Source organism: Anopheles funestus, chromosome 3RL (assembly GCF_943734845.2).
Source record: "Anopheles funestus chromosome 3RL, idAnoFuneDA-416_04, whole genome shotgun sequence".
Taxonomy (NCBI): Eukaryota; Metazoa; Arthropoda; class Insecta; order Diptera; family Culicidae; genus Anopheles; species Anopheles funestus.
In genome coordinates this window covers 47982995-48009591 of record NC_064599.1, presented here as the reverse complement: position 1 = coordinate 48009591, position 26597 = coordinate 47982995, and the positions used below count along the sequence as shown (strand labels likewise).

General features: G+C 42.6%; 4 protein-coding genes across 7 annotated transcripts; 2 read left to right on the top strand and 2 right to left on the bottom strand.

Moving 5' to 3' along the window:
* Nucleotides 1-8727: 8727 nt before the first annotated feature.
* On the top strand, nt 8728-10473 carry LOC125769913 (sodium channel protein Nach-like). Its single transcript, XM_049438965.1, has 4 exons — nt 8728-9772; nt 9854-9968; nt 10054-10163; nt 10232-10473. The coding sequence occupies exons 1-4, from the start codon at nt 8875-8877 to the stop codon at nt 10399-10401; spliced, it is 1293 nt and encodes a 430-aa protein (XP_049294922.1). The 5' UTR covers nt 8728-8874; the 3' UTR covers nt 10402-10473.
* A 366-nt stretch (nt 10474-10839) lies between these two features.
* Nucleotides 10840-14902, bottom strand: LOC125772350 (succinate dehydrogenase [ubiquinone] flavoprotein subunit, mitochondrial). 2 transcript variants are annotated; one of them, XR_007419462.1, is made up of 4 exons: nt 14720-14902; nt 12523-14268; nt 11698-12070; nt 10840-11489 (listed from the first exon to the last, which is right to left on the bottom strand). XR_007419462.1 is itself a non-coding variant. In XM_049443960.1 (3 exons), the coding sequence occupies exons 1-3, from the start codon at nt 14771-14773 to the stop codon at nt 11891-11893; spliced, it is 1980 nt and encodes a 659-aa protein (XP_049299917.1). In that variant the 5' UTR covers nt 14774-14902; the 3' UTR covers nt 10840-11890. The 2 variants fall into 2 exon arrangements, 1 of the variants encoding a protein (XP_049299917.1); XM_049443960.1 differs by having other exon boundaries at nt 10840-12070.
* A 360-nt stretch (nt 14903-15262) lies between these two features.
* Nucleotides 15263-19036, top strand: LOC125772349 (1,4-alpha-glucan-branching enzyme). Its single transcript, XM_049443959.1, has 4 exons — nt 15263-15731; nt 16297-16466; nt 16948-17638; nt 17714-19036. Exons 1-4 carry the CDS (start codon nt 15646-15648, stop codon nt 18816-18818), a joined length of 2052 nt encoding a protein of 683 aa, XP_049299916.1. The 5' UTR covers nt 15263-15645; the 3' UTR covers nt 18819-19036.
* A 72-nt stretch (nt 19037-19108) lies between these two features.
* Nucleotides 19109-26518, bottom strand: LOC125772362 (serine palmitoyltransferase 1). 3 transcript variants are annotated; one of them, XM_049444008.1, is made up of 7 exons: nt 26237-26518; nt 22406-22597; nt 21825-22312; nt 21406-21733; nt 21086-21321; nt 20877-21006; nt 19109-20803 (listed from the first exon to the last, which is right to left on the bottom strand). In XM_049444008.1, the coding sequence occupies exons 2-7, from the start codon at nt 22454-22456 to the stop codon at nt 20627-20629; spliced, it is 1410 nt and encodes a 469-aa protein (XP_049299965.1). In that variant the 5' UTR covers nt 22457-22597; nt 26237-26518; the 3' UTR covers nt 19109-20626. The 3 variants fall into 3 exon arrangements, with proteins under 3 accessions (XP_049299965.1, XP_049299968.1, XP_049299966.1); XM_049444011.1 differs by lacking the exon at nt 26237-26518 and adding an exon at nt 26102-26221; XM_049444009.1 differs by lacking the exon at nt 26237-26518 and adding an exon at nt 25536-26063.
* Nucleotides 26519-26597: the final 79 nt, after the last annotated feature.

Genomic DNA, 26597 nt, shown 5'->3' with positions numbered 1-26597 from the left:
ATTTAAGTTTGTTAAGGTTCCTTTGTGGATTATTACACTTCGTTGCCAAATCCGTATGGGAAGAGATTTTGGTAATTTAGTTTGTTCGTGTTAACTAAGGATCATCGCAAAAGGTGATCAGTAGAAACAAAATATTGTTAGGCAGATTACTTGGAAGAATTGTGTATTTTTTATGAATTTATACTATTTTTTAAAACTTTGTATTTCTCTAAATTATATATCCCATTTTTATTTTGAATTCTTTCATAAATTGATACGTAAATGGCTTCAGGCAACAATTTTGTTAATCTTCGGTAAATCAGAAAATTGAGAAAAAGTGATTTAAAAACAAGTAAAATATACTAAAAAATATGGAAAAACCCAGTATACGATTCGTTGTTATTCATGAGCCAATGCACATCGTACCACGCGGTCATGTATACGTTTTATAAAGCTGTTGCAACGCCAACTGACCGTTGCAAACACGAAACAAGCTCGCCTTAGCCCTTTCGAGCGAATGGCCCGTTCTGTTACCTACTGTGATAACAAGGGTCATAGTGTCCTTCTGGGAGCTAACATCTGCCAGCGCTGGAAACGTTTTCCTGTGGCCAATATATCGGTGTCGTGCCTTGGTCCTTGTTGCGTTCAATAATAAATTGGTTTTTCTTTCACACGACGGTTCGGCTTCGTCTGAATGCTTCGTCATTTAAAACGGGCACAACAATCAAAGCATCACGCGTTAAAGCAGATGCTTTAACAAGCCGTACTACTATGCCATACCATGTCAGCATTTAGTCGATCGTGTTTTGGGACCATTTCTGTTCCCAGTCATTGCTGTCTACAGATTATCGACCATTGCTGTCTCGGAAAAACATCGTTCGAATGTGAGTGTGTGTGTGTGTGTTTTTTTTGGTCCAAGCCATACTTATTCTGCTAGGCGAGAAAGCAAAATTGTCCACAAAGTACTTGGGAAACTATTAATCATTTCTCGACGGTCAAATATAAAGCTATTATGTCTCCGGTTCACCACCACTATTGTTGCTAATGGTTTGTCGGAATGTTGTTCCGAAGCAAGTGAACAAATAGCCCATCCTATCCAGATCGGAATTTGAAAGCGGAAAAACTACAATAAAACAAGTTAAACCAATTAAACAGTTTTGCAACACATTTGCTTATGTAGGATACAAGTCAATTGTTCTATTATTTACAGTTTAAAGTAGGAATCTTTTTAATTGTTAAATTCCGGTTTTCCGGTAATAATTTGAAATGTTAAATTCTTTTTAAAAATATATTGAGGATAAAAACAAAACTAGATTATTTTTAAACGTCTTCCAAATATTTCCAAATATCAAATATTTGAATAGCTAAAGAAAATTAAAATACATCGAATTTTATCACTGCTATCTATGAAGGATACTCTACTGTTTTAAAATATCATCCGACAAATTCATTATATTTTTGTTCATATTTTTAAATTTTAAAATATAATAATATAAATAATAAATTGAATAAATTGAATAAAATTGAATAAATTGAGAACCGACATAAAATTAGTCCCTTCATTCGCATTCGCACTTTGCATTGAGCGATCAAAATGGTTTAAGGAAATTATTCTGAAATTTTGTTTCATTACTTGCTTCATATTGTTTCCTCTCCAACTTCTCGCTTCCGAATTTAATACCACACAATTTACATTTGCCACAGACCGGGGCCAGTCTTTGCCGAATGTCAAACATTAATCAACACAGGGAAAAATGAAACGAAATTTGGATATTTCTTTGCCGTACGCAATTATGGTACAAAGATTTGCGAGGCACGCATTGCCCGCGAGGGTTAGGATTGGTTGGTCAAATATTTGCTCGTTACATAAATTTACCAATTCTTCCCTCACATTTAGCAGCGGTCAGTACGGAACGAATTAAAATCGAAAAGAAGCCAAATATCACGGCGAACCTTCAGAACGATAATTTGCAAAACCGTACTATCGCCGAAACGAAACCGTCGGGAAAATGAGAAATGGATCCATGCTTTCAAATAAATGGGACCAAGCATAAAAACATTGCACAGAATACCCCAAAAAAACCCCTAACGGCGAGCAACGGCTCGAGGTGGAAGGGGGAAATGTCGAGCGGGGTGGTCGGGCGAGCGGTCGGACGGGGGCATATTTATGCCATCGTAACACAAAAATTCAGATGAGGATACGACGACGATCCGGCATAATCCAACCGTAACGAAAGCGTGAAAACGACCCCATGGAAGGAAAGAAAAAATGACGCCCGAATTCCCTCCGGGTCAATCTGGAATCTTTGGGCCAATGGTTAGCGTTCGGCTGTCCATTTTATGAATATCGCTCGTAAAAATGGACCAAACGCCGTAAAGAACCGTACGCAAAATAAAGTTACCACATCCGCCAGTAGCGAATGGAAGAAACCCGAACCCAAAAACCCGACCCCAAAATGGTTACAGGGCCGCTAACCTGCTAAAGCGAGCTGCCTCCACACTTGCATACCACTTGGCGCCAGTGTCTGAACCTGAAACCATGGATCAGCAGAACTAAAGATAACGTTGATAGGTTTAATGAGGTTACATAAATTTTATCAGATTGAAGGATCGATAAACGTGACTTCCTTCGTTAGCACCTTCATCGAGTGTGGTGTCTACGGAAGTGATTCACCTGAAACTCGTAAGACCATAATCCTTATGTAGCACCGTACCAAAAGCGGACCCAGTGGTAGGAATTTTCGCACATTGTATATAAATTTTATGGCATTACTTAAGAATCCTGCCAAATATTAAAATAGTGACTTGCATTTTTTAACACTGATTAATTGATCTTACGTACTTCTTACACACAGCATGAAACAAAATAATAAAATTTTATCTTTTTTTTATTTAAAGTTGCAAATAAAATAATAAAAGTCTATATGAACCCACCAACAGGTGTCGGAAAGATGCACGCTTACGAACGAATTCTACATTTGCTCCACTTTTGGCACTATTTCAGAACTATCGGCATAAAACATCCCTCTCAATTTCCCATTTTCCCCAAACCTCGTGGGGACAAACAAATATCAGCAAAAACCTCAAATCGAAGCTGAAAATAATTTCCTTCATCGGTAATAAAATTGAAAGTATGTGTCGCCTGTTGCAAATATCGTTCCCGATTGACCCAGAAGCCCGGAAAGAATCTACCGCACCGGCGGCACCCATAATCTCCCGGTGCGGACCACAATATTACGAACATTTATTACAGGCAATGCGCATATCCGGTGCAAAACAGCGGAAGCGAACCTGTTCCACTTTGCTTACTTCCACGGGCGGCCAATTTCGTGACGGGGAGGATCGGGATCGGGGTAACCATGCACCGACCACGGCTGCTTTTGAAGCTGCAATCGAATGTGGCAATAGCATTTTATTCCCATTTTCTAATAAAACATTCCATCCGGTGCTGCCATGGTGCTGCCGGCTCGGACCTTTTTTGTGCATAATGCAATGGGTGTTTTTTTTGGCCGTTTTTATATTATAATTTGAGGTAAAAAAATCTGCCAATAGTGGATGTGGCGTTTATGGTAAATTGATAAAAAACGTGCCGATCTTTGGAAGTAAAACATGCCCCATTTTGGCATTCCATTTGTGGAGTCGTCTAGCCATGATAAAGTACAAACGGAACGGAATTAGTTAAAGTTATTGTAGTTTTAAATTCCCCGCCAAGGGGGGGTTTCTGAAATGCGCCACTTTCGTTACAAGACATGACCTGTACCAAAACCCATCAGCAGGTTTATAAAGCGTAATAAATCCAGAAATAGTGGGGAAAGTCTTCTAAAGGTTGTTGTGCCCCAAAAGAAGACGAAAAATTGTTTTTATTTGACAATTTATTTCTAATTTTCATTGCCACATTATATTTCTCTAATTGTGCTTTTAATTTTTTCAGTTCTTTTGTAATGATTACGATTTAAACTATAAATTGATTATACTCGAAATACGAGTTTAATTCGTTCCATTGCATGTTGGTCAGCTCGGAACAAATTTCAGGATAAAATTATTCTGGGCGATATTTTATGTTTTTTATGCATTGTTATCATTGTAAGAGATAAAAAATGCATTTTTTGTTTAGTTCAGACCAAAATCACCAGATTTGTGCACCTGTTGACTGCCAACCGGCTGCAAAAAGCACAGGTAACCACACCAGGAACGCACGTATCTGCGTGTAACACAAAGTACAGAACACTACTATAAAGAGAGTAACGGCTGAGAAAATATCAAGAATTATACCTTGAAAAAAGGAAAGACGAAAAAAAGGAAATCATGATTATTTTCTGATTAAATCGCGATATTAAAATCAATGCCTGATGGGGACGCCCAGTACTTTATGTACCCGTTCTTAAAGTAAGTTAGTTTGAAAAAACTTTGGCACAATATCTCTTCACCACATGAAAATACACATATGGTACATTATGTGATACTAATGAGAGGACGCCACTCGACAAAACTCCCATAATGGTTTCAAGTCAAAGTTTAAATACATGATATTTTTCATGGACTTCTGCACAAAGCTTTCTTGTTCTTGAGCTTGTTATTATTACTGTTGGTTATACTTATTTTATTAAAAAAAAATTAAGTTTGTTGACTTATCAAGTGAAGGCCTGCTGCAGGAATTCTATAAACAGCAAAAAGTCGAGAGCCTTGATTTCCTTCGAACGCTTCAACGCCATCACTCCATCTCAGTTTGGATCTACTACGCCTCCTCTGTCAATATAATAGTACGCTCATGATAGTACGGTCTGTCATTCTCCTTCCAGACATACGAGGCCAAAAATTCTTCTGAGCATCTTCCTCTCGAACTTCACGAAGAGGGTTTCGTCAGTTTAGAACAGAGTCCATGCCTCAGAGGCGTAAGTCAATACTGGAACTATACTTATTGGATCCGTCGATGAATACACATGTTATTATTTTTATTATTATCATATAAGTTTTATATAACTCCAGTTGAGGTCGTTGCGACAGGTCTTCTTCTTTTTTTCTGGCCTGCTCATGGTCGAGCACGTCGCGTAGACATGGCCTGGTCGCCAATCCGTTTCCAGGAAACTCGGTCCAGTGCTGCAGTCCTCCATCCACGGCTGCATCCGATCTCCGACAGGTTTGACTCCACCTGATCCAGCCAACGAGCTCGCTGTGCTCCTCTCCGCCTCGTGCCGAACGGATCGTTGACGAGCACCTTCCTGGTGGGGCATGAGTCCGGCATCCTCATCACGTGCCCCAGCCATCGTATCCTTCCGGCTTTGACCACCGTCAGGATATCTGCACCGCCAAACAGCTCAGCTAGCTCGTGGTTCATTCTCCTTCTCCACACGCCCTGCTCGCACACACCGCCAAAGATAGTCCTTCGCACCCGCCGTTCGAAAATAGCGAGTGCATTGGCATCCTCCGTTAGCAGAGTCCAGGACTCGTACCCGTAGAGGACTACCGGACGTATCAGTGTGCGATATATCGTGCATTTCGTGTGTTGCTGGAGCCTTCTGGATCGCAGGAGTTTGTGGAGCCCGTAGTAGGCACGACTTCCCTGTACAATGCGCCTTCGGATTTCGCAGACCATGTTGTTGTCCGAAGTTACGATCGTACCAAGGTAGCAGAACTCCTCTACCACCTCGAGATCGTCGCCGTCAACTGATACTCTGCTCCCGAGTCGGGCTCTATCACGGTCAGAGCCTCCGGCAAGCAGGTACTTTGTCTTCGTCGCATTGATCCTCAATCCAATTCTGTCGGCCTCGCGTTTCAGTCGGGTGTACGCGTCGCACACCGCCGCAGATGTCCGTCCGATGATGTCGATGTCATCCGCGAAGCCGAGAAATTGGAGAGAACGGGTGAAAATCGTGCCCCGGATGTCGAAGCCCGCGCTTCTCATGACACCTTCCAGAGCGATGTTAAACAGCAAACAGGAGAGTCCGTCCCCTTGCCTCAGACCCCGGTGAGATTCGAACGATTCCGACAGCATGTTCGATACTCTCACCTTGCACTGCACCCCATCCATCGTGGCCTTCAACAGCCGTACCAGCTTCCCAGGGAATCCGTACTGCTGCATGGTGTTCCATAGTTCGGTCCGATCTATGGTATCGTAGGCCGCCTTAAAGTCAATGAACAGGTGGTGCGTGGGGATCTGATGCTCTCGGCACTTCTGGAGGATCTGCCGTAGAGTAAAGATTTGGTCGGTGGTCGATTTGCCTCCAACAAATCCAGCTTGGTAGCTTCCGACGAAATCTGTGGCAAGGGGCGCAAGTCTGCAGAAGGGACGTTGCGACAGGTGTTTTAGACTAAAAGTTTTCTCAGACTGTATAAAGTATCAACATCAATGTTGTTGTGGATGCAAACCTTCAAACCAATATAGATGAAGTTTTGGATGACTTCAAAAGTCCGGACACCTATCGGCCAAAATAACGCTGTTGATGCAAAAATCCACACTATCAATTTAATTTTTACCACGTTAAGCTCCAATAAGCATGTCATCAGTTTTGTCATCAGTATATGCCAGAATCTGGTATAAATTATAGAAGATGGCCACAAAGATTCTACCTCTGATTCGCAGATGGCTTCAGGCACGGATTAAGCGGTACGCAAACTAAGGCTTCTCTAATTTTGAAATCAGTTAACCCCCGGTCAGTATTTTCAAAATTTGGCGTCTCGTGATCGTTTATAGTAGACTAATGCATAATAAACCTCCCTGATTTAAGTTTGTCGACAGTGCAACTATTTTAAGTTTTGAAGCCCCAACTATCATTCTCTCGGGGTCTCTGAGAAGCTTGATCCGCCACTGGATGGCTATCTTTACCACTAGGTGTTATAGGCTGTATTCAACACCGTAATACCCCTTTGTATTTGCTACACTGCAGACAAAACATCTGACATGGCCACGTAAGCTATTTCTTTATAAAACTTTCTTCTGGGTCCGTGTCGTATTCTGATTTCTTGAAGTTCCCACATCCTCCGTTCCTTCCAGTGCTGTTTCGATGAGCAATGTGTAAATTCGGAGTTGGATTGGCCAGCTGTGTTGCAATGACTCAGGCAAAAGTGACTGGGGAAGGAAGGATCGACTCCTGCAAAATCAGGAGATCAATTCATCTGGATGACCTCATTTCTGGAACTCGGAGTGGGCCGGACTCAACCGAACTTGCCGGAGTCAATTTTGGTTTTTAGTCGGAGTCGCAATCTATTTTTCATACGCGGAATCGGAGTGGATCCACGATTCCCCTCCGGATTACAAATCACCAATTTCGATGCTGCTGCTGCATTGCCACGTACGCGCAGTTGTTACGTTCAGTAACATTCTTCGTCGAACCTGCCAGATTTGGTGTTGCCACAACGTTAAGGTAGTTGTGGTTTTGACACGGTTGATAAAGTTCGTTTTTAAAGCGTTCCAACTTTCGCTCATAGTACTATATTCGTTGTCTAGTAGTCAAGCCCCACCTAAGACGGTTTCCAATGCCTTCTTGACATGGCTATCCGCTAAAGAATCCTTGTTGAGGCGAACCTGCGAGTATTGACTCAAGAACGAGCGATCCTGTTACTTATCACTAGGTCAGAAAAATAATGATCGGAATCAATGTTGACCCTAGCAGTCAAAGTTGAGGAAAAACTACCAACTGTTGAAAGGAAGAAATGCTAAAAGGACTGGATTTACTAGTTTGAACCAAACCTGCAATGCCTAAGCAACAAATAAGCGCTGTAAGACATACAGGTTCAGTAGCGAACCTACGTATAAAACCCAAAACTTTGAAAGCTTTCAATACAATGACTTTACAGTGGACAGTTGAAGATAGTTTGCAGTCAAAGTGACGAAATTCAGGAATTATTAACATTCAAGCAGCTTTCCTTTTTATTATGGACGGTTTTTAGTTACAATTGCGAATAGTTTTAAGATTCCACTTCGACCATGTTGTTGTTGAAAAACCGAATTGCAATGTGCTTCGAAATACTTCGATTATCAGTCTTTGGTTACTGATCAACGATAAAAAGCTGTTTGTGAAAGGATATCCCAGAACACCTACGTGTCCTTACCTGAAACAATACCATTGGACATAATTATGGCGCGTAAATTGTGTAGCGGTGTAAACTATCATTCCATAACAATATTAGTAACTATTCCCTCGAAACAAATTCTACTGCATTATGTAGCTAAAAACGTTTGTGACAACTCTTTTCTTGTAAGAACCTCTACTATCGCAAGCAGAGATGAATAAACAAATTATGTTAAATAATCTGGAATCATTACATGTACGTTCGTGTTTATTAAAATCATTATTTAATTATTCATAATTTTGGTCTTCCAAAAAAAGAAATCCCAAGGCCCAAACCCAAGCTCATCCTGTAGCCAATAAAAGGAGCCATCATCATATCTGCCGTTTCAGTTCCGTACGGTACACGTTCGTAGTTACATGGCACCCGTGAGCAATCCACCAGCGCCGGGAATATTTCAACCGAGGCCTGTTCGTGTCTCACAATTACCACACTACCGAAACCGTCAGCAAAATGAGTCCACATTTGATCGAACCTTAGGAACAGTGCAACTCATTTGGCATGCTATTTGTGATACGTTTTACGATTTTGCCTCGATGTCTAAAATTCATGGCATGTACTACCTGCAACGGCAGGTTACGAGCGGGTTCGCGCGGCTGCTTTGGATTGCAATCATAGTCGGGTTTTTCGCCTTCGGAACCGTGCTGATCTATCTGCTTTGGCAAAAGTTTATCGACTCACCAACGCGAATGACAATTGCATCCGAAATGAAGATCGTCCAAGTGCCCTTCCCCGGTATAACCCTGTGCCATCCACAGAGTGTTGTAGACTATAAGGCGGAGCGGTTTGTTGAAAAGATGTAAGTAAAACAGGGAAAGGTGTGGAGAGATGGGCGGAATTAGTGGAAACCTCATCAACTTCATCTTTACTTCCTCTAGCAAACTGCCTCTGGGTGCCACGAAAGAATCGGTGCTTAAAACTTTACCATCCCTTGGCTATTTCACCGAGCACCAATGGACCTTCCCAAGGTCGCAAGACTTAAGAATGATCGATCAAGTTCTTCAGCTGAATAACTACACCATCGAACTGGCCATCGATGAGCTGGGTATGATATGCGAGGATTTCATACTGGTGTGCTACTGGGCTGGTAAAAAGTTTCCCTGCTTTGCCAAACACGCTTTCCTCGGGTGGATCGGTTCCACCAGCCACTACGGTGCCTGTTGCTCTTTCAACTATCATCCAAACGTGCGGGGAAGCAAGGAACCTTTCGTTGCCAATACGTACGGTATGCATGGTGGTCTGAGCGTCATTGGAACTGGGTACCCACAGGCATCGGATGGGAAATCTGGCGCACTCTACTCGGAAGGCTTTATGGTAGGTTACGATCGCAGATTGATCATTCCAGTGCAAGGTGCTAATGTAATATCACTGTCAAACAAGCTGATGATACATCATCCGCATGATTTCGCCGTTGAAGCCTCGCCGCTAACGCTGATACGACTGCGCAAGGAAACATTCGTCAACGTTCTACCGACGGATTCACGTTGTTCGGAGCAAGTGTTAGCATTGCCCCAAAATCAACGCGATTGCATTGTGGGCAGTGACTTTAATCCGCCGATTGCAAACTATCGTCAACCGGCATGCACGCTGCAATGCTTACGAAACGAGGTGCATCGGAAATGCGGCTGTCATCCGTTCCATCTGCCCCAACCCACGGACAGGGGACCAGGGCAGCGTGTTAGAAACTGTACCGTCTACGATTCGATGTGTTTTGTGGAAAACTATTGTAAGTATTTTTTCCCCAAACGTACGATGTACTGTATAATACCATTTAGGATACGATTCTTACTCGATCATATTTCCCTAGATATGTTCAAACGGTTAAAATGCAACTGTTTGCCTTCCTGTAGTGACGTCACGTACAAAACGGCATCGATTGTGTCCGACTTTTCGGCTTACAATTTTTCTATTAATCCATTTTAGTAAGTATCATGTTTAGCATCCAATGCATTCACGCATAACGACCTTACCACATCATGTTCGATTGTTTTTGCTTTAATTGAACAGTAAAGAAACGAATCTTTCCGATTTTGAGTTCATCTTTCACATCTTCATGAGCAATCAGGTCGTTGCGGCTAACCGGCGCATTGTTGTAGTGTCGTGGATCTCCCTTCTTTGTAAGTACCTGTAAGAGTGCGCTAGCGCCAGAAATTGTATTTGAGTATATTTTGTCTTTCTTATACAGCGAACCTTGGTGGAGCATTTAGTTTGTGTCTTGGTATAAGTGTTCTCTCACTATTTGAAGTACTATTTTTCACGGCTTTTCGCTTGCGAAAAATGTATTACCAACGAAAACAACGTAAAGAACAACAGATCAAACTTGTAGCTCCTTTCGCCCGATTGCAAAGATTTTAATCCAACATGGAAAAACATCTTGTGAGTTTATCATCACGTTTCGATTGTACTACAGTTTGAACAAGCTTTCATCGACATGTTACACCGTTATTATTCACGCAAATTTTCATTCCATCGATACAGATATGTTATTATATGGTTAAAAAATAAAACATTACAAATTATTTTTATTGTTGTATTGTACTTTTTATTTTGTGAAGAATTGGTTTTATATCTGGCGTGTAACTACTACTGCTCCTGTTTAATTAGCACTCAATAAGAAATGAATTTACCCTACTATAAACGTTTATTTCCGGCAATGGAAGAATAATTTGTGAACATAATACAAAAAAAATCATTCATGGCTACAATGGTCTGCGGAACAAGTAGTAGTACGATCATGTAAAAAAAACTACTGCTTCACTGTGTCCCGGTAAGAACATCAGTAGAACACGTCCATTCGAATGTTGTATTGCGTTAAGGCGTAGAAATCGTTTTATTATCATCCATTTAGTTCAATTTCGACTTCCAATGCATTGGGTTTTTTCAGGTTTGTTTTCCATGCTTCGTTGCATTCTCACTAAATCTAATGAAGTACACCAATTAAGGATACGGGGTTTTTTGCTTTTGGTTTTTGGTTTCCTACAATAACGAAAAGAATCTAAATAAATATATCGAATTGTGTTAAGTTTTCACACTGCGTCTCTTTTTTTCTTGTTGATTTCCCTTTTTATGCTCAGTTACGTCAAACTTTGCTCATCGGTTGCAATATTTTTTGGCAAATCGCTCACTGGTTTGCTACTTGCTAGTATGTGCAACATTTTAGAACTTTTAGGAACAATGGCAGGTTGATTGTGCGAAATTGATCCACTATCTACCATTACGCTGCAGGCAGTGGGCGAGGATCGACATTAGGTGGAACCATGTCTAGATATACATTTGGTCACTCGCTTTCCACCGTTACGTACTCTCGCACGTGCTCTATTTATTTTGCCGTTAGGTATTAACTTGCTTCTTTTCCTTCGTTTATGCATTCTTACGCAAAATGTCGACACTCAAGATGTAATAAATAAACAGTGATGGGGTGTGATCTGAGCTGTATGTTGTTACTGAAAGGAAAGACGAAAGAATCATAAATAACCGCGATTAGCGATGCACCACCTAGCGATTAAGCATCCCAATCGAAAGGCGCCTTATGACCGTTATCAGTAACCTGATTGTCTGCCTCATTAACTTTGTTCAAATACAAACGAAGTAACAGTCCCGGTGGTCAAGGTCAAGGTCATAACGATAAGCACACGTGCCACCGATACTCACATAATACTTTCTATAGCCAAAGGCTAGCTGCAAGCATCTCGTACACTTCTTACTAATTAGAAGGAAAAGGTGCAACAGCGTGACACAGGATGACGTAGGCCCGATTTTCTTTTCCTCGTCGTAGTAGCGTTACTCTCCCCCAAAAATAGATCACACGGCAGCAAACATCGTTCGGGTGTTGTTGTTATTTTGTTTAGTACGACCGGATTGCTGGCGGTACGGTGGCACACTCCTCGCTGAGCGTTTCGTCAATGACCGGACGGTAATCGATGGTGACGTTACCGGTGGCTGGGTCGATCCACGTCAACGTGTGCTTGCGCCAGTGTTCTTCAACTGGTTTCTTCTGCTGCCCTTCAAGAGGTTTGCTGAAGTCCTGTTATTACAAATATAGAGAAAAGTAAAAGAAGTCGTGAGCAACGCAAACAAATCGATAACGCACACAAATTCCTAATTGTGGTAAAATTTGCGCGGTCAGACACGTGACAACTTTATGTTTCCAGTTGTTAACCAAAACACAATGTCGCGTGCGCAGATTTAACGTATATGTTGATTGAAATCAACTAATCTGGATTATACATCGTTTGCGCTTGTTACCAATTATATATATATAAAAAAAACGTACTGTTTTACGCACACCATTGAAAGTAATTCACAAAATTGTCCAATTTACCAAAATTGGTGGGCATGTTTACAAGTTGCGCAATGTAAAAGCTTTTCACGCACTCTCTTCGCCCTTTCAGCACCATAAACGACTTACTGCAATTATCACCATTCTAGCGTCTAAATCAACGAGACGTAAAGCACATTTTCATCAAGTCTACTTACATATTCATCGATACGTTGCTTGTAATCTTCACGAGCATGGGCACCGCGCGATTCTTTACGGTTTTCGGCAGCCACAATCGTCATGTTGGCGTTCAGCAGCAAATTTTGCAGCTCCAGCGTTTCCACTAGATCCGAGTTCCACACAAGCGAACGGTCCGACACTTTCACGTCCTTGATGGTTTTGTAGATGTCACTCATCTTTCGTACACCTTCCTGCAGTGTTTTCTCCTCCCGGAAAACGGCTGCATGCGTTTGCATAGTCTTCTGCATATTCAAACGCAGTGTCGACGTCGGCAGCTGCCCATCCGCGTTACGCACCCAATCCAAGTTGGCCACCGATGCTTCACCTGCGTTTGGCTTCAGCTCCTGGACTTTCTCGCCTGGGCGATTTTCCTGAGCAATCGTTTTAGCGCAAGCACGACCAAACACAACCAGATCCAGTAGCGAATTAGCACCGAGACGATTAGCACCATGCACCGACGAACATGCGGATTCGCCACAAGCGTACAATCCTGGCACGACACGATCCGTACCATTCTCTGTGGTTAGCACCTGACCCTTATAATTCGTCGGCACACCGCCCATATTATAATGCACGGTCGGCAGCACGGGAATGGGTTCACGGGTTACATCAACACCGGCGAAAATCATTGCTGTTTCCGAAATTCCCGGCAGTCGCTGAGCCAGCTGCTCCGGGGGCAGATGGTGCAGCTGCAGGTAAACGTGATCTTTTTCCGGGCCACAACCGCGACCTTCACGAATTTCAATCGTCATCGAACGTGACACGACATCGCGCGATGCCAAGTCCTTCGCGACCGGAGCGTAGCGCTCCATGAATCGTTCGCCCTGTGAGTTGATTAGATAACCACCCTCACCGCGGCATCCTTCCGTAATCAGACAACCGGCACCATAGATGCCCGTCGGGTGAAACTGTACAAATTCCAAATCTTCCGATGGCAAACCGGCTCGCGCAACCATTGCCGTACCGTCTCCGGTACAGGTGTGTGCCGAGGTGCAAGAGAAGTACGCACGTCCGTACCCACCGGTGGCCAGCACTGTGTTCTTCGCCCGGAAACGATGGATGCTACCATCCTCCAGGTTCATCGCAATCACACCAACACACTCACCATTCTGCATCAACAAATCCATGGCGAAATATTCGATGAAATAGTTACAGTCGTAGCTCAGCGACTGACCGTAAAGCGTGTGGAGCAGCGAGTGTCCGGTACGATCCGCAACGCAACAGCACCGATGGGCCTGTCCTCCTTTGCCGTACTTCAAACTCTGCCCACCAAACGCACGCTGGTAGATCTTGCCGTCGGGCGTACGCGAAAACGGCATTCCATAATTCTCTAGCTCGATGACTGCCTTTGGTGCTTCACGGGTCATATAGTGGATGGCATCCTGGTCGCCCAACCAATCCGATCCCTTCACCGTATCGTACATGTGCCACTTCCAGTCGTCCTCTTCCATGTTGCCGAGCGCGGCATTGATGCCACCCTGTGCGGCTACGGTATGGGAACGCGTGGGGAACAGCTTTGTGATAACGGCAGTCTTAAATCCCTCCGCTACCAGCCCAAACGCGGCACGGAGACCAGCTCCACCAGCACCAACGACCACTGCATCGTAGGTATGATCCACGACAGGATACTCTCGCGAAATGGCATCTGGGTTCGATTTGGCATTATTCTGCCCAACGGTGAAATGCAAGTTTCGTTGTGACGTACCAGCAGTCAGGCCTCGAACCTACGGTAACAAGATATTGAAGAGAAAAACACACCAAATCCTTGATTATCGGAACATTCACAGAGAAGATAATAAACACACATAACCTACAAACAACAGACCAACGGAATGATCTGGAGTGTTTTAGTAGGCTTTGCCCTCCCATGACGGTCATTGTGATGTTGTGAAAATTCATTCAACCGTTCGTTTAACAAAGGTTACATTCGAAACATTTTTCAGCCCACTGAAAAGATCGCTAACTATTTATCTAAACTTATTACATAACGCCAAGAGCCGACCGTCGCGTACGGCAACAACCGTTATTCCCACTTGCGGAATTTGCACAACGTTGTGTAATCTCGCTCGCTACAAATTCATCTGGAACGGGCTGTGAAAATCGGTCCCCTTTTTTCGTGACACTCGTGGTAAATAGTAAGCTTTTCACACCGTTTCCAAATCCACATACACTTACCGCCGAAAGCGCGTTCTTGGCTAGCACCGTTGGAAGTCGTATCATTCCGCTCATCTCGTACCAACTCGCAGATGATTGAAAAGTAAATTCACACTACCAGTGAAAGGAAAACTGCTAATTTTATCTTCCCACTCCAACACACAACTTCGTGTGCGATTTTGACACCGGGAGGAAAAGAATCGGAAAACACAGTTGATAATGTCACACAGAGTAGGACACACGGGCCCTTTCAAATGACAGCGTAAAAAATACATGAAATTTTAAAAAGGAAATTTCTACACGTAATTAAATTTTCATTGCTTTCCAAAAATACTTCGTATCATAATTATTTATCTCAAGACCTTTTGATCGATTCGTAAATAATACTAAAAGTATTATTTTGCAATTAATTCTAGTGTAATCGTGGCCTAACAACGATTGGACGGCTAGAAGCGTTTCCCATGCTGTCAAAGCAAGCGTTGAAGCGTTTTGCCGATGAAACACTTGAGCAGTTTGTTGTTTTGTTTACTTTTTCCGAATGTTTTCTTCCGTGCACCCTTTTTGCTCGTGACGCACATTATTAAGCCAAAACAGCAAATCAAAATGCGTTTGTGTGAAGAACTATGTCTAACGCATCGAGCAATTGTTGTTTCAACGTATTTTAAGGGCTATATTTACCCTAGCGGCTAGAAGCAAAACATTAGCACGGATGGCGCCCAACTCGGTGTTCTTCTTCCAATCCCGATCGGATTGTGTCTATCGAACTTAGTGCCGAAGCTCGTCCCGATCATTTCGTTGTTCGTTGCGTAGTAGATCGGAGGTACTGCATCAAACGCTCTCTTCGAAGTTCTCCGCTGATAAGTACCATCAGGGTACAATCACGTCGATAGGTGTTCATCGCTTGTGCATTTTGTGTAACTTTCTTTACTAGCATCCACGCATCCACAATGGCAAACGAACCACAGCTGAATCTTGAAAAGTTGTTTGATCTGGACCCGTACCTTAAATCACACGAGCAAGAAATTCGACGCAGGTAAGCTTCTACTCGATCCTTTCGCTCACCACAATACTCTGCATTCCGGTGCCGGTAATACGACACCGGTGATTTCGGGAAAGTGTAGTGCCATCGCTCAATCGAAACGTAGCCGTGTAATTTGATGCTATGCTATAAGCTATACTTTGTTAAACTATAAGCTCGGAGCCTATACAATGCAATACATAAGTTTCATTTAAGAAAAGTCAACCATTTGCTTCCTTTGCTGACCGTGTTTAATGAATGTCACATCAAGGTCATTATCGTTCAGTGCGCTTAGATGAGCCGCGTACGACGTGCAATCGTCTATGCGGGGTTTGATCTTAGCATGCGTGCATTTCTAACGATAAGAACAACATGATTCGAACAAGTTCAACCGACGGTCATCGGCTATCAGCTGGTGAGAAAGATTATTAGTTTGGTACGCGCCGGATGCGCTACGGAAAGGAAGGAATTCGAAAGGTGTCGATGTGACTGTGACGAAAGTTTCACAAACCGACTTAAATGTTTTTCTATTAATCAATAATTGATATTTTGCTCATACTTTGCTATCGGTTTTATCTAGAAACACCGAATTCCGAGGATGGCTCAAACGATTGAACGAACTGGAGGGTGGATTGAATGAATTCACTCAAGGATACAAATACTACGGGTTGCATATTGCCCAGGACAATAGTGTTGTCGCACGAGAATGGGCTCCCGGTGCCAAGGAAGTATTCCTAACGGGCGATTTCAGTGAGTAAAATAAAACCTTCCCTACCTATGTAACCGCCAGTTCCTTACAAAAACCGCTACTACTAATGACCTCTGCCTGGTCATTGCTAAGCTGATAATATTGTATAGTATGTCCTTCCTAAAGCGCTTGCTCTAATCTATAACATCTGTGAAACATGCTCCATATTGTCGCAGATTAAGCGAAATCCTTTCGTTTGTCACAAGAGAAGTGGAGCCCTATTAAATAATCTAAACATTAAATAATTATTATTACACGCAACTCTTATCAATCATGAAATAACACAGCAATGAATTCCAACCCCTATGGACTGTCGTCCCTTAACAAAGCGCAGCGCTGCGATTGGGGTTTGCTTTCCAATGGGTGACCTTCATTCGCACTTGCGGGAAAATAACTAATTTCCTCTTTTTACTACAGAAGTGTGGAATTTTACTCCAAAACGATTAATAATGTATTCATTTCTTTCCCATTTCGTTCAACTAGATAACTGGCAATGGTTAGCGACGCCGTACGAAAAGCAACCCTTTGGCAAATGGGAGCTGAAGATTCCTCCGAATCCGGATGGTTCCTGTGCAATCCAACACCTGTCAGAGATCAAGGTGATCATACGCAAGCAGGACGGTGCACTCGTCGATCGTCTGTCACCATGGGCAAAGTATGTCGTACCACCACCCAAAGAATTGGGAGTAAATTTTCAGCAACGCGTGTGGCATCCTCCAGCGCATGAGAAGTACATGTTTCGGCACCGGAAACCTACCCGTCCGCGAGCACTGCGTATTTACGAGTGCCACGTTGGTATCGCAACGGAAGAGTATGGCGTGGGGACGTATCGCAACTTTGCCGACAATATCGTTCCGCGCATAGCAAAGCTGGGCTACAACACGATACAGGTGATGGCCATTATGGAGCACGCGTACTATGCTAGCTTCGGGTATCAGATTACGAGCTTCTTTGCTGCCTCTAGCCGGTACGGGACGCCGGAGGAATTGAAATACATGGTGGATAAGGCGCACGAACATGGTATCTTTGTGCTGCTCGATGTCGTACATTCACACGCGAGCAAAAATACGCAAGATGGACTGAATCAGTTCGATGGTACGAATGCTTGCTACTTCCACGATGGGGCTCGCGGTGAGCATACTCTGTGGGACAGTCGTCTTTTCAACTACTCCGAGTAAGTAACTTAATTTCACTCCGAAAAATACTTCCACCCCGATATTGATTTATGTTCCTTTGTGATGCGTTTTAGGTATGAAGTGCTTCGGTTCCTGCTATCGAACCTTCGCTGGTGGCGCGACGAGTACAACTTCGATGGGTATCGCTTCGACGGTGTTACCTCGATGCTGTATCACTCCCGCGGCATTGGAGAAGGTTTCTCGGGCGATTATAACGAGTACTTTGGGCTGAATGTCGACACGGAAGCACTGATCTATCTGGCTATCGCAAACTATTTCCTGCACGAAATGGATCCCAACGTAATTACGATTGCAGAAGATGTTAGCGGCATGCCGACACTCTGTCGTCCAACGCAGGAAGGTGGTGTTGGGTTTGACTATCGTCTCGGCATGGCCATCCCGGACAAGTGGATCCAGGTGTTGAAAACGAAGAGCGACGAGGATTGGAACATTGGCAACATCGTGCACACGCTAACGAATCGTCGCTGGAAGGAGAACACGGTCGCTTACGCCGAATCGCACGATCAGGCGCTGGTTGGTGATAAAACGATCGCTTTCTGGCTGATGGACAAGGAGATGTACACGCACATGTCTACCCTGTCCGATTCCAGCCTTATCATTGACCGTGGCCTTGCGCTGCACAAGATGATCCGCCTGATCACACACGGGCTCGGTGGAGAGGCTTATCTCAACTTCATGGGCAACGAATTCGGGCATCCGGAGTGGTTAGATTTTCCCCGCATTGGTAACAACGAATCGTATCACTATGCACGCCGACAGTGGCATTTGGTCGATGATCAGATATTAAAATATCGCTTCCTGAACGAGTTCGATCGTGCGATGCACCATGCGGAGGAAAAGTATCACTGGCTCGATTGCCTACCAGCGTATGTAAGCTGGAAGCACGAGGATGATAAGGTAATCGCATTCGAGCGCAACAATCTGCTGTTTTTGTTTAACTTTCACAGCACCAAAAGCTTCACCGACTATCGCATCGGTGTGGAGTTGGCTGGTAAGTATCGCATCGTGCTAAGCTCGGATGATGCTGAATTTGGGGGTTTCAATCGTATCGATAAGAGCATCGAGCACCATACATTCCCGGAGGGTTGGGCTGGCCGTCAGAATTACATGCAGCTATATCTGCCCTGCAGAACCGCTTGCATCCTTGCGCCACAGTAAATTGTGCATCGCGTATTTGTGTGTGTGCGTGAAATTATCAGAATTGTTACTATTGGGACACGCATCACACGTTACCTACCCATTGCCCCGGCCGGTGGTTAGTGTGGTTAGTTATGTTTTCATACTAGAAATATGGCAATCGTTACAATGATATAGTGGTATATAAGTAGTGTAGAAATAGAAACAGAGAAGATCAATAAACTGAACAAGCAAATTTGGCACAATGTTTCGCTCTTTCATTCATTCCGCAATAAGTTTGCTGCTCATACAAGCACATCAGAACACAGTGGTGGTGTTTCAAATTTCCCGCGTTTATTCCGGTATCTACGAAAAATCTCATAACAGAGTTTATCATCCGTAAAAGCTTATCTGTTTAAAGCACTCTTAAGTATGTTTCATTCGTAAAGCGTATTTTATTTTGCTCCGCTATTGATCATCTGTGGTTGGCCAAACGCGAAAAAGTCATATACCTGCCCACCTTCAAAACGGCACACAGCCAATCAGTTTCTCACCAAACGCGGCAGTATAAAATAGAAATTGTGAATCATTGTTGCATTGCATACAGAAGAAGATAGGACAATTATTGTTTGCTAAGAGTTGGGACATAACAAAAAATAATGATACAAAAAATGACTCATAAATAGCCCATATCTCGCCACACGAATTTCGTTATTACATAACTTCAAGCATTTTGCTTCTGAAGCTTAAGGCCCTAGCATTTGACCGTACCGGAACAGGCTCATCTGTTTCGGTTGCACACGGTTGCATTTTGACTCTGAATGTGTCGTCTCTGTAATGCACCACAGTTTAGATGTACTTTTCCGGTACGGTTCGTTTACTAATACTTGCTCCGTTCCTTTCCAGCGATCTTGTTCTAATGTTTCCGGGGTGTAATAGTCCCGTCGCTCGTCCACCTTATTCTAGTTCACCTTAACACGATACGAACACGCAATCTCTTACAAACCTAAACCAAATCTACACGCTATCAAAGATACTGGTGCTGTGTTTTTAATCTGTTTTTGTACATTTACATACAAACGCGTCGGTTTATAAACGTAATTAGTTACATCCAATTGCAAGCCTTCTACGCCCATCAACAATAAGCTCTTATCTAAGAAATGCTGGCCAATGATAGTAATGGTTGAAAAAAATAACAGTATCGAAAAGCAAAACAATTATACATACCACGTTGTTATAGTAAAAAAGTGCATTTGTTCGTGAGAATGTTTATACAAAAACAAAGTTTAACTAAAGGATCAACCTTTTCCGTTTACTATCGGAAATAGTGTATGGAACGTAATATGACTAATGTACAGACTTAAACCATACGATACTATGCTTAAACCATGCGGAGCACACACACACTCACACGATTTGTTCCATACAGCAGTGGCGATTTCTATTTCCTAGTTGGTAGTGTTGGTTGTGCCAGTTACTAATTAAAGTATGCGTTCGTTTAGTGAAACATGTGTGTATATTTCCTTATAGCATGGAATAAGTAGGAATTTTAAAACCCTATATCATGCACCAAACAAGTTACTTTGTGTTTTTAGGAGGTGTCTGAGCAGAAGCTACTAAACGACTCGAAACGTGCCGATCTGCTCTATCTGCGTACGCGGTACCGTTTATAATAAGAGTTGATTGGAATCCGTTCGATGGTTTCCTTGCCCTCAAACAGTGATATTGATCCGGGCGCTTGAGTAGATAAATAGCATATGTGTGTTTCTGTGTGTATGTGTGTCTTGGTGTATGTATGTGCTTAAGTCACCGATAGCATGATCCTGTGGGAGTATCTTACAAAGCTTATCTTAACCCGCACTGGCCAGAACTTTCTCCGAAACATGCTCCAAGATTCGGAAAGCATCGTCTATTTCCTTATCTGTTAGCAAACGATTTACCGTTAATCGAATGCTAGGCCTCGGGCAATGCTTCTCCATGTTTTCCAGATATTCGGCCGCAACAACAGCCAATCCATTGTCTATGCACTGGAAAACAGTATGTTAGGATAAGTTAATAGTATGTATGTTACGAAAAGAATTATTGGCGATGTTTATATACCTCAGTAGAAATCTCGTCCAGAAGCATTTTTTCATGTGCCCAACATTCATGCTCATGCTTCAGATATAAATGCTTCACGGGCGACAAAGGATCACCTCTCGATTGGAAGTGCTTCAGTTGAGGAAGTTTTCTGTGCAAAATAGAATTAGCAGATAATATAACAAAAAAACAGCTACAGCGATGGTCTTTTTGTATTTGCTAACACTTACTCTGAAACCGTTCGACAGCGTTCTCGGAGTTCAGCGAATATTCGTGGGTTGCTTTCAAACCGATCCAGCGCACTGATGGCTGCCTGTGCGAGCAAGGGTGGTAGCGAGGCTGAAAAACAATATCCCAAACCCGAAAGCCGTTGATGTTCGACGATGAATGATGAACCGGCGCAAAAACCACCGATCGTGGCGGCAGACCATTCAAGCCCGGCCGATACCAGATCAACCTCCGTTTTCTATAATCGAAAAACGACACTACATTAATAAGGAGAATATTTCCCACATTAAACACATTATTCGGCACAGGTTGTCCAACTTACATCCACATTGCAATGCTCTATCAGCCCACGTCCGCATGCACCCAGCACACCGAAAGATATGCTTTCGTCCAAGAAAAAGCGTAGCTTGTAACGGGCCCGCAGTTCCACCAGCCGGGCCAGCGGACAAACTTCACCCGTATTCATGTAGATTGCTTCGGCTACCAGAAAGCGGCGCGTCTTTTTAGCCTTTGCCGGATTGCGCCTATCTTCGGACTGTTGCTTCTGCAGCAATTGCTCCAAATCGTCCATGTCGTTGTGCTTAAAGTAGAAAATCTTACTTCGCGAAGCGTCCAGTCCCTTTTGAATGGCGAAATTCACACACTCATCGCTGCAAACAAATACGTAAGAATAACAAAACATGGTGTTTGTTTGTTGTTTTTTTTCCTTAGCCAAATGCAAAGAAACAGGTAGATAGTTACACAAAGATCAAATCTCCCCGCTTGGAATAGGCCGGAATGGCGCTGGCTATCGTAGAAAACGCATACGAATAAACTACAGCTTCCTCTGCCTGCATAAATTTCGCCAGCCGTTCTTCCAATTCCAGATGCACGTCCACCGTACCGTAGAAACCACGTGGGCCACATGAACCAACGCCGTACTTTCGCAAACTCTTTATCGCTGCCTGCTTAATGTCTTCGTCCTCCGCTAGGCCGAGATAATTGTGTGTAGCCATGTTGATGCATTCCTTGCCATTTACGTTCACCATTTTACCGACTGGTCCGTTGACGACTTTCGTTTTCAGTGCTGGATGATCCTGTGGCACTTCGGCCACAAGCGGTTCCGGTGTCCATCGTGCAAGAATGTCTTCGTCGGACGTTGGTAACTTCTTCGTCGTACGTTTGTAGAACACTATCCATATCACACCCAATGCCAACAACGCTTCCAATGTCAATTCGAACGGAGAGGACTGGAATCGAAAATTTAAAAAAATGAACACGTTACACAAACAGTTACAGGGGGGGGGGGGGGGGGTTCGGTAGATTTAATGAAGCGTTATTACCTTCTGAAGAATGTCATAAATTTCATTGATTATGTACGGCGTGTTGACCATTTTGTGCGTGATACTAACGTTCGAATATGCTGACCCGTGATTGATTGTGAGACCCCTCTCGTTAACTAGGCCTTCAATAGTTAACTTTTCAACTGTACCGCACAGTTTTTGTTTTGTGCAAATCTTTTATTTGGCTAGCGTCTGAAATGGTAAGAAAAAATAAATGAAGTGCATTAGAAATTTTCTGTCACTAGTTTCCTGCATGTGTGGATTATTATTGCAGCAGTTATTATGAAAAAAGATTCTCAAGAGCCTTCGAGATCAACAACTGGCCATGTCAATTAGCATCCATTAGTAGGCGCTACCGCATAGTGAACGTAAATGTGCTTTATGCAATGTGTGCTTGTAACGTAGGGACGATCTTGGGGGACCTTCAAGGTACTCTTAAACAGTCACCGGTAAGCAACGATCAATGAGTTTCATTGCGAAAGGGAGAAGAGATATGAACTCGCATTTGGTTGATAAATTTCGATTACATGTAAAACACACTGCTGCCGGCGTCATTCGGGGGTTTATTTCATATGACGTAATATACGAATGCACTACAAAGATCCCCCCTATATCGCCCTTCTGGTACAATATGCAACAACTTCCCTAATCTGAATCATGAAGTAACACATACAAGACGGTTTGACTTATCGGCCCCGGATAAGAAATTATGATACCTTATCAAGACAATATATATGTATCAATATTTATAGCTTCAAAACTCTTTTGCCTCTTTAGTAAATGTGAGCTAAACTGGAACGTGGAAAATGAAAAACGTGTCAGTTTAAGCCTGAAAAATGCAAAGTATTATCTAATGTAACATCTAGACAGTAGAATAAGCATGTTAGTTTAACACATGTAATGTTCTTCTTTGCTGGCATGTTACATCGCGTGATTTTGATGTCATCGATAGACGACCTCAGTGTCATTAGAAACATGTGTATCGTGGAACATATGCAATGACGGGAAGTCAGGTCAGCGAATATCACGAACGCATGACATTAAACCGTTTCGAGTTCGTTTGCTAGTTTGCATTGAAGGAACGTTTAAAATTCGGTACGTTTGGCACCGTTGAATAATGCGCATCAATTTCCAAATGCAACAACTGTTGGTTCGGCTGTGTTTGTTTCGTTGATTTTATGTAAGGCGATACACCTTTTAGCAATCGATAACTATATAGACGACTACCTTACTATTCGTACTAGGTTCACCATAAAAATGGTCGCCACCAGCATGTTCAGGGTTGGAGGATATGTGTATCTTCTTTCATACCCCTATACAACACCTTCACATAGTGTTAAATGGTTACAACCTCAACAAAATCCATGTCATTGGAAAACGTTCAAACTGTAACAGAATGTTGAGAGTGACGTGGTAATTGGAGGTCATAAAACATTTACAACACCAGATTACCGCGTACCCTATCCAGAAAGCGCGCCACTTACACATCGATTCCCGATGAATAATTCGTAGTACTATCTTCCGTAGACTTTATCTGTGTCATTGTCAAGCACATCAAGTCCATCAATTATTTCCAGCATCAACCCACTGTGGCACTGTGGGGACAACTTTTACATGCCTAAAATGCCAGTGCGAATAAATTATTCCATAACATTTACTGTAAATCTTTTAGGGCTAAAAAATTCCATGATGAAGAAGAGATTTGAGTTGCATTAAAGATATGTTCTCGTTGCTGCATTAAGTTATGCGTTAAGATATAGATCTTTTTCAATTGGATGCTATGCAAATTGGAATAAAGTGTTGAATCACAGTTAAGATCAATTTGAAGACACGACCAGCTTCATTTAATAAGCTCGATTTAAATTGTTGTAATTAAGGAAGGTTTAAGGAAGGGAATGCAAGCAATGTATATGATTAACTTATTTCAAGAGCTATATGCTTGACTAAATCAATTGCTTTATGTATAAACACTGCATTGAAATACGCAAATACGTCTTAAAGTGAAAGCTATTGACAGCATAAAAATCATAACCCTACGACTTAAAGTGTCGTAAAGCGGCTTAAAGTGTCCCGCTTTTGGTTGTTTGGTATTCGTTGCACGATCATCATCAAATCGACTGTCCAACAGTCCGTAGCGTAACTATACGATCATTTGTATTTTTTTTTTTTTGAAGAATGAAAGAGCAAGTTGAAGAAATAAGAAAAAAAAACACAATATTGTACAAAGTTAGTAAAGAATACAAATAAACATCTTTCTACAATATTTGCAAATTTTTGTCCATATTACAAAATGTGCCTGCCACAGCAAAGCACGATATGAACTTAAGTAAAACTTTGCTTCATTGCCGATGTAGTACTTGCCGCAATCTTTACAATTCTGAATAACTCACTGCTTGTAATAAATTATTGTATGCATTTTCAATTATTCATTATTTGGTATGTATTTTCAAGGATGAAGTAATAGTTGTATATGCGAGTATAAACTGACCCGAGAGCTGTGAACGAATATTAAACATGATTTGTTAGTAAATCGTAGGCAGTTACGAGCTTCCCTAGCACTTCCAAGAAAGGCCGACATGGGCGGCGCGCAAACCATGGGTAAATAAAATTCACGCATAAACGTATACACCACATAGTTCTAAACATGTTGTGATGTATCGATGATATATTCATCTCATGATATACTTTCGAAAGGTATTTTTTCAACATGTTCATAAAAAAGTAATCTTGTGATTGAAAAAATATCACAAAACAAAATACACATCTTATCACATTTCATGATCGTATAATTATGTAGCGAACTGTATATTAAAGGTAACGGTAGTTTTAAATTGAGAGAAAGGTGAAAGCTTTTAACTGGCAATTAAAGGGACTTTTTTCACATTAACAGCAGACTACAGTGATAATAAAGCTTTAATTAAATCATTTAATTATCCAAAATAAGAACGAATTCAAACCCGAAATGCTACTACCCCTGGCATAATGTTTGGAATGTACTTCGTTTTGCATGTTTTTTTTTTAATCATAAATCTTCTCATGCTGCTATTTCACAATGTTGGAAATGTACGATTTTGTGATGTTTTACATTTTTAGAAATCCTCTCACAAAGTCCCAAACGCTTAATATCTACCCTTCGTTTATCGTTGGGGTCAGTTTGTTCCGAAAGCCATGCCCATAGAGCTTTCTAGACGGAGTGTTGTAACAATCGTAGTAGGCACCGGCTGAAAGCGGAAACAGGTGTATTCATAAAATATCCCCATACACACTCGTGCAAATGTGACTCATTTCCACCAATCACGACTCATGCAGATAAGCACGTGAAGCACCCATACGCCCGTGCGCACTCCACACCTGAACATGTGTACGGCTTCTTTCGGTTAGGCGTTTTTCAGGCGCGCCACATTAACCACATGCTGGATAATGTCTTCTTAATTTACAGTACAAAAAACTGCTTTGAACATCCTTTTGCAATGTGCAGCGTTGTTTCGCCCGTTCGAGGTTTCAAGGTTTTTGGAAGTCGTTTTCGGTTTATCTCAACGGCACTTTATCGGCTTTATGCACGTCACTTCGATCATCCGATCCACGGAATGATTCACCGAAAAGTCATCCGAATATACTGATAACACACATCACATTACCACCACGCGCCGCACACGTACGGACTCGCTCTGTTTCACTCGCACGTTTACCGGTTACCCTGATTTCACTGCCCAATAGTGCGGATATCTGACCAGCATGCCAATCGTTGCGTGTAGCTTTTACCCACGTTCAGGAATACATCACCGACTAATGAATAAAATGGTATTCTAAATATCGCACCCCGGTACACACCTCGAGAACCTTGGCTGTGCTCACGCACCGCACCACCACAATAAACTACTGCAGTGTATTATCCACACTTGGCCGAAAAAAGAACCGAGCACTTGTGTATCCGACGTGTTCTGCCAATTATCCGCTGGCCTGGCACACAGTAATGCTGATAACTGGCAACCACCAAGGGTACACGATTCTTTGCACGATTTCCGCCACAGCAGCTATTTTACGCTACCATTCGTAGAAAATGTTCACAACTTTTCCTACCACGGCTCCGCGCCCGAAGAAATTGCAAAGCGGTGTCACATCAGCGAAGTTCAGCTCAGGCTACCCAACAAGCAAAAATTTTGACATCTGACATTAGACAGCACGCTGTCGA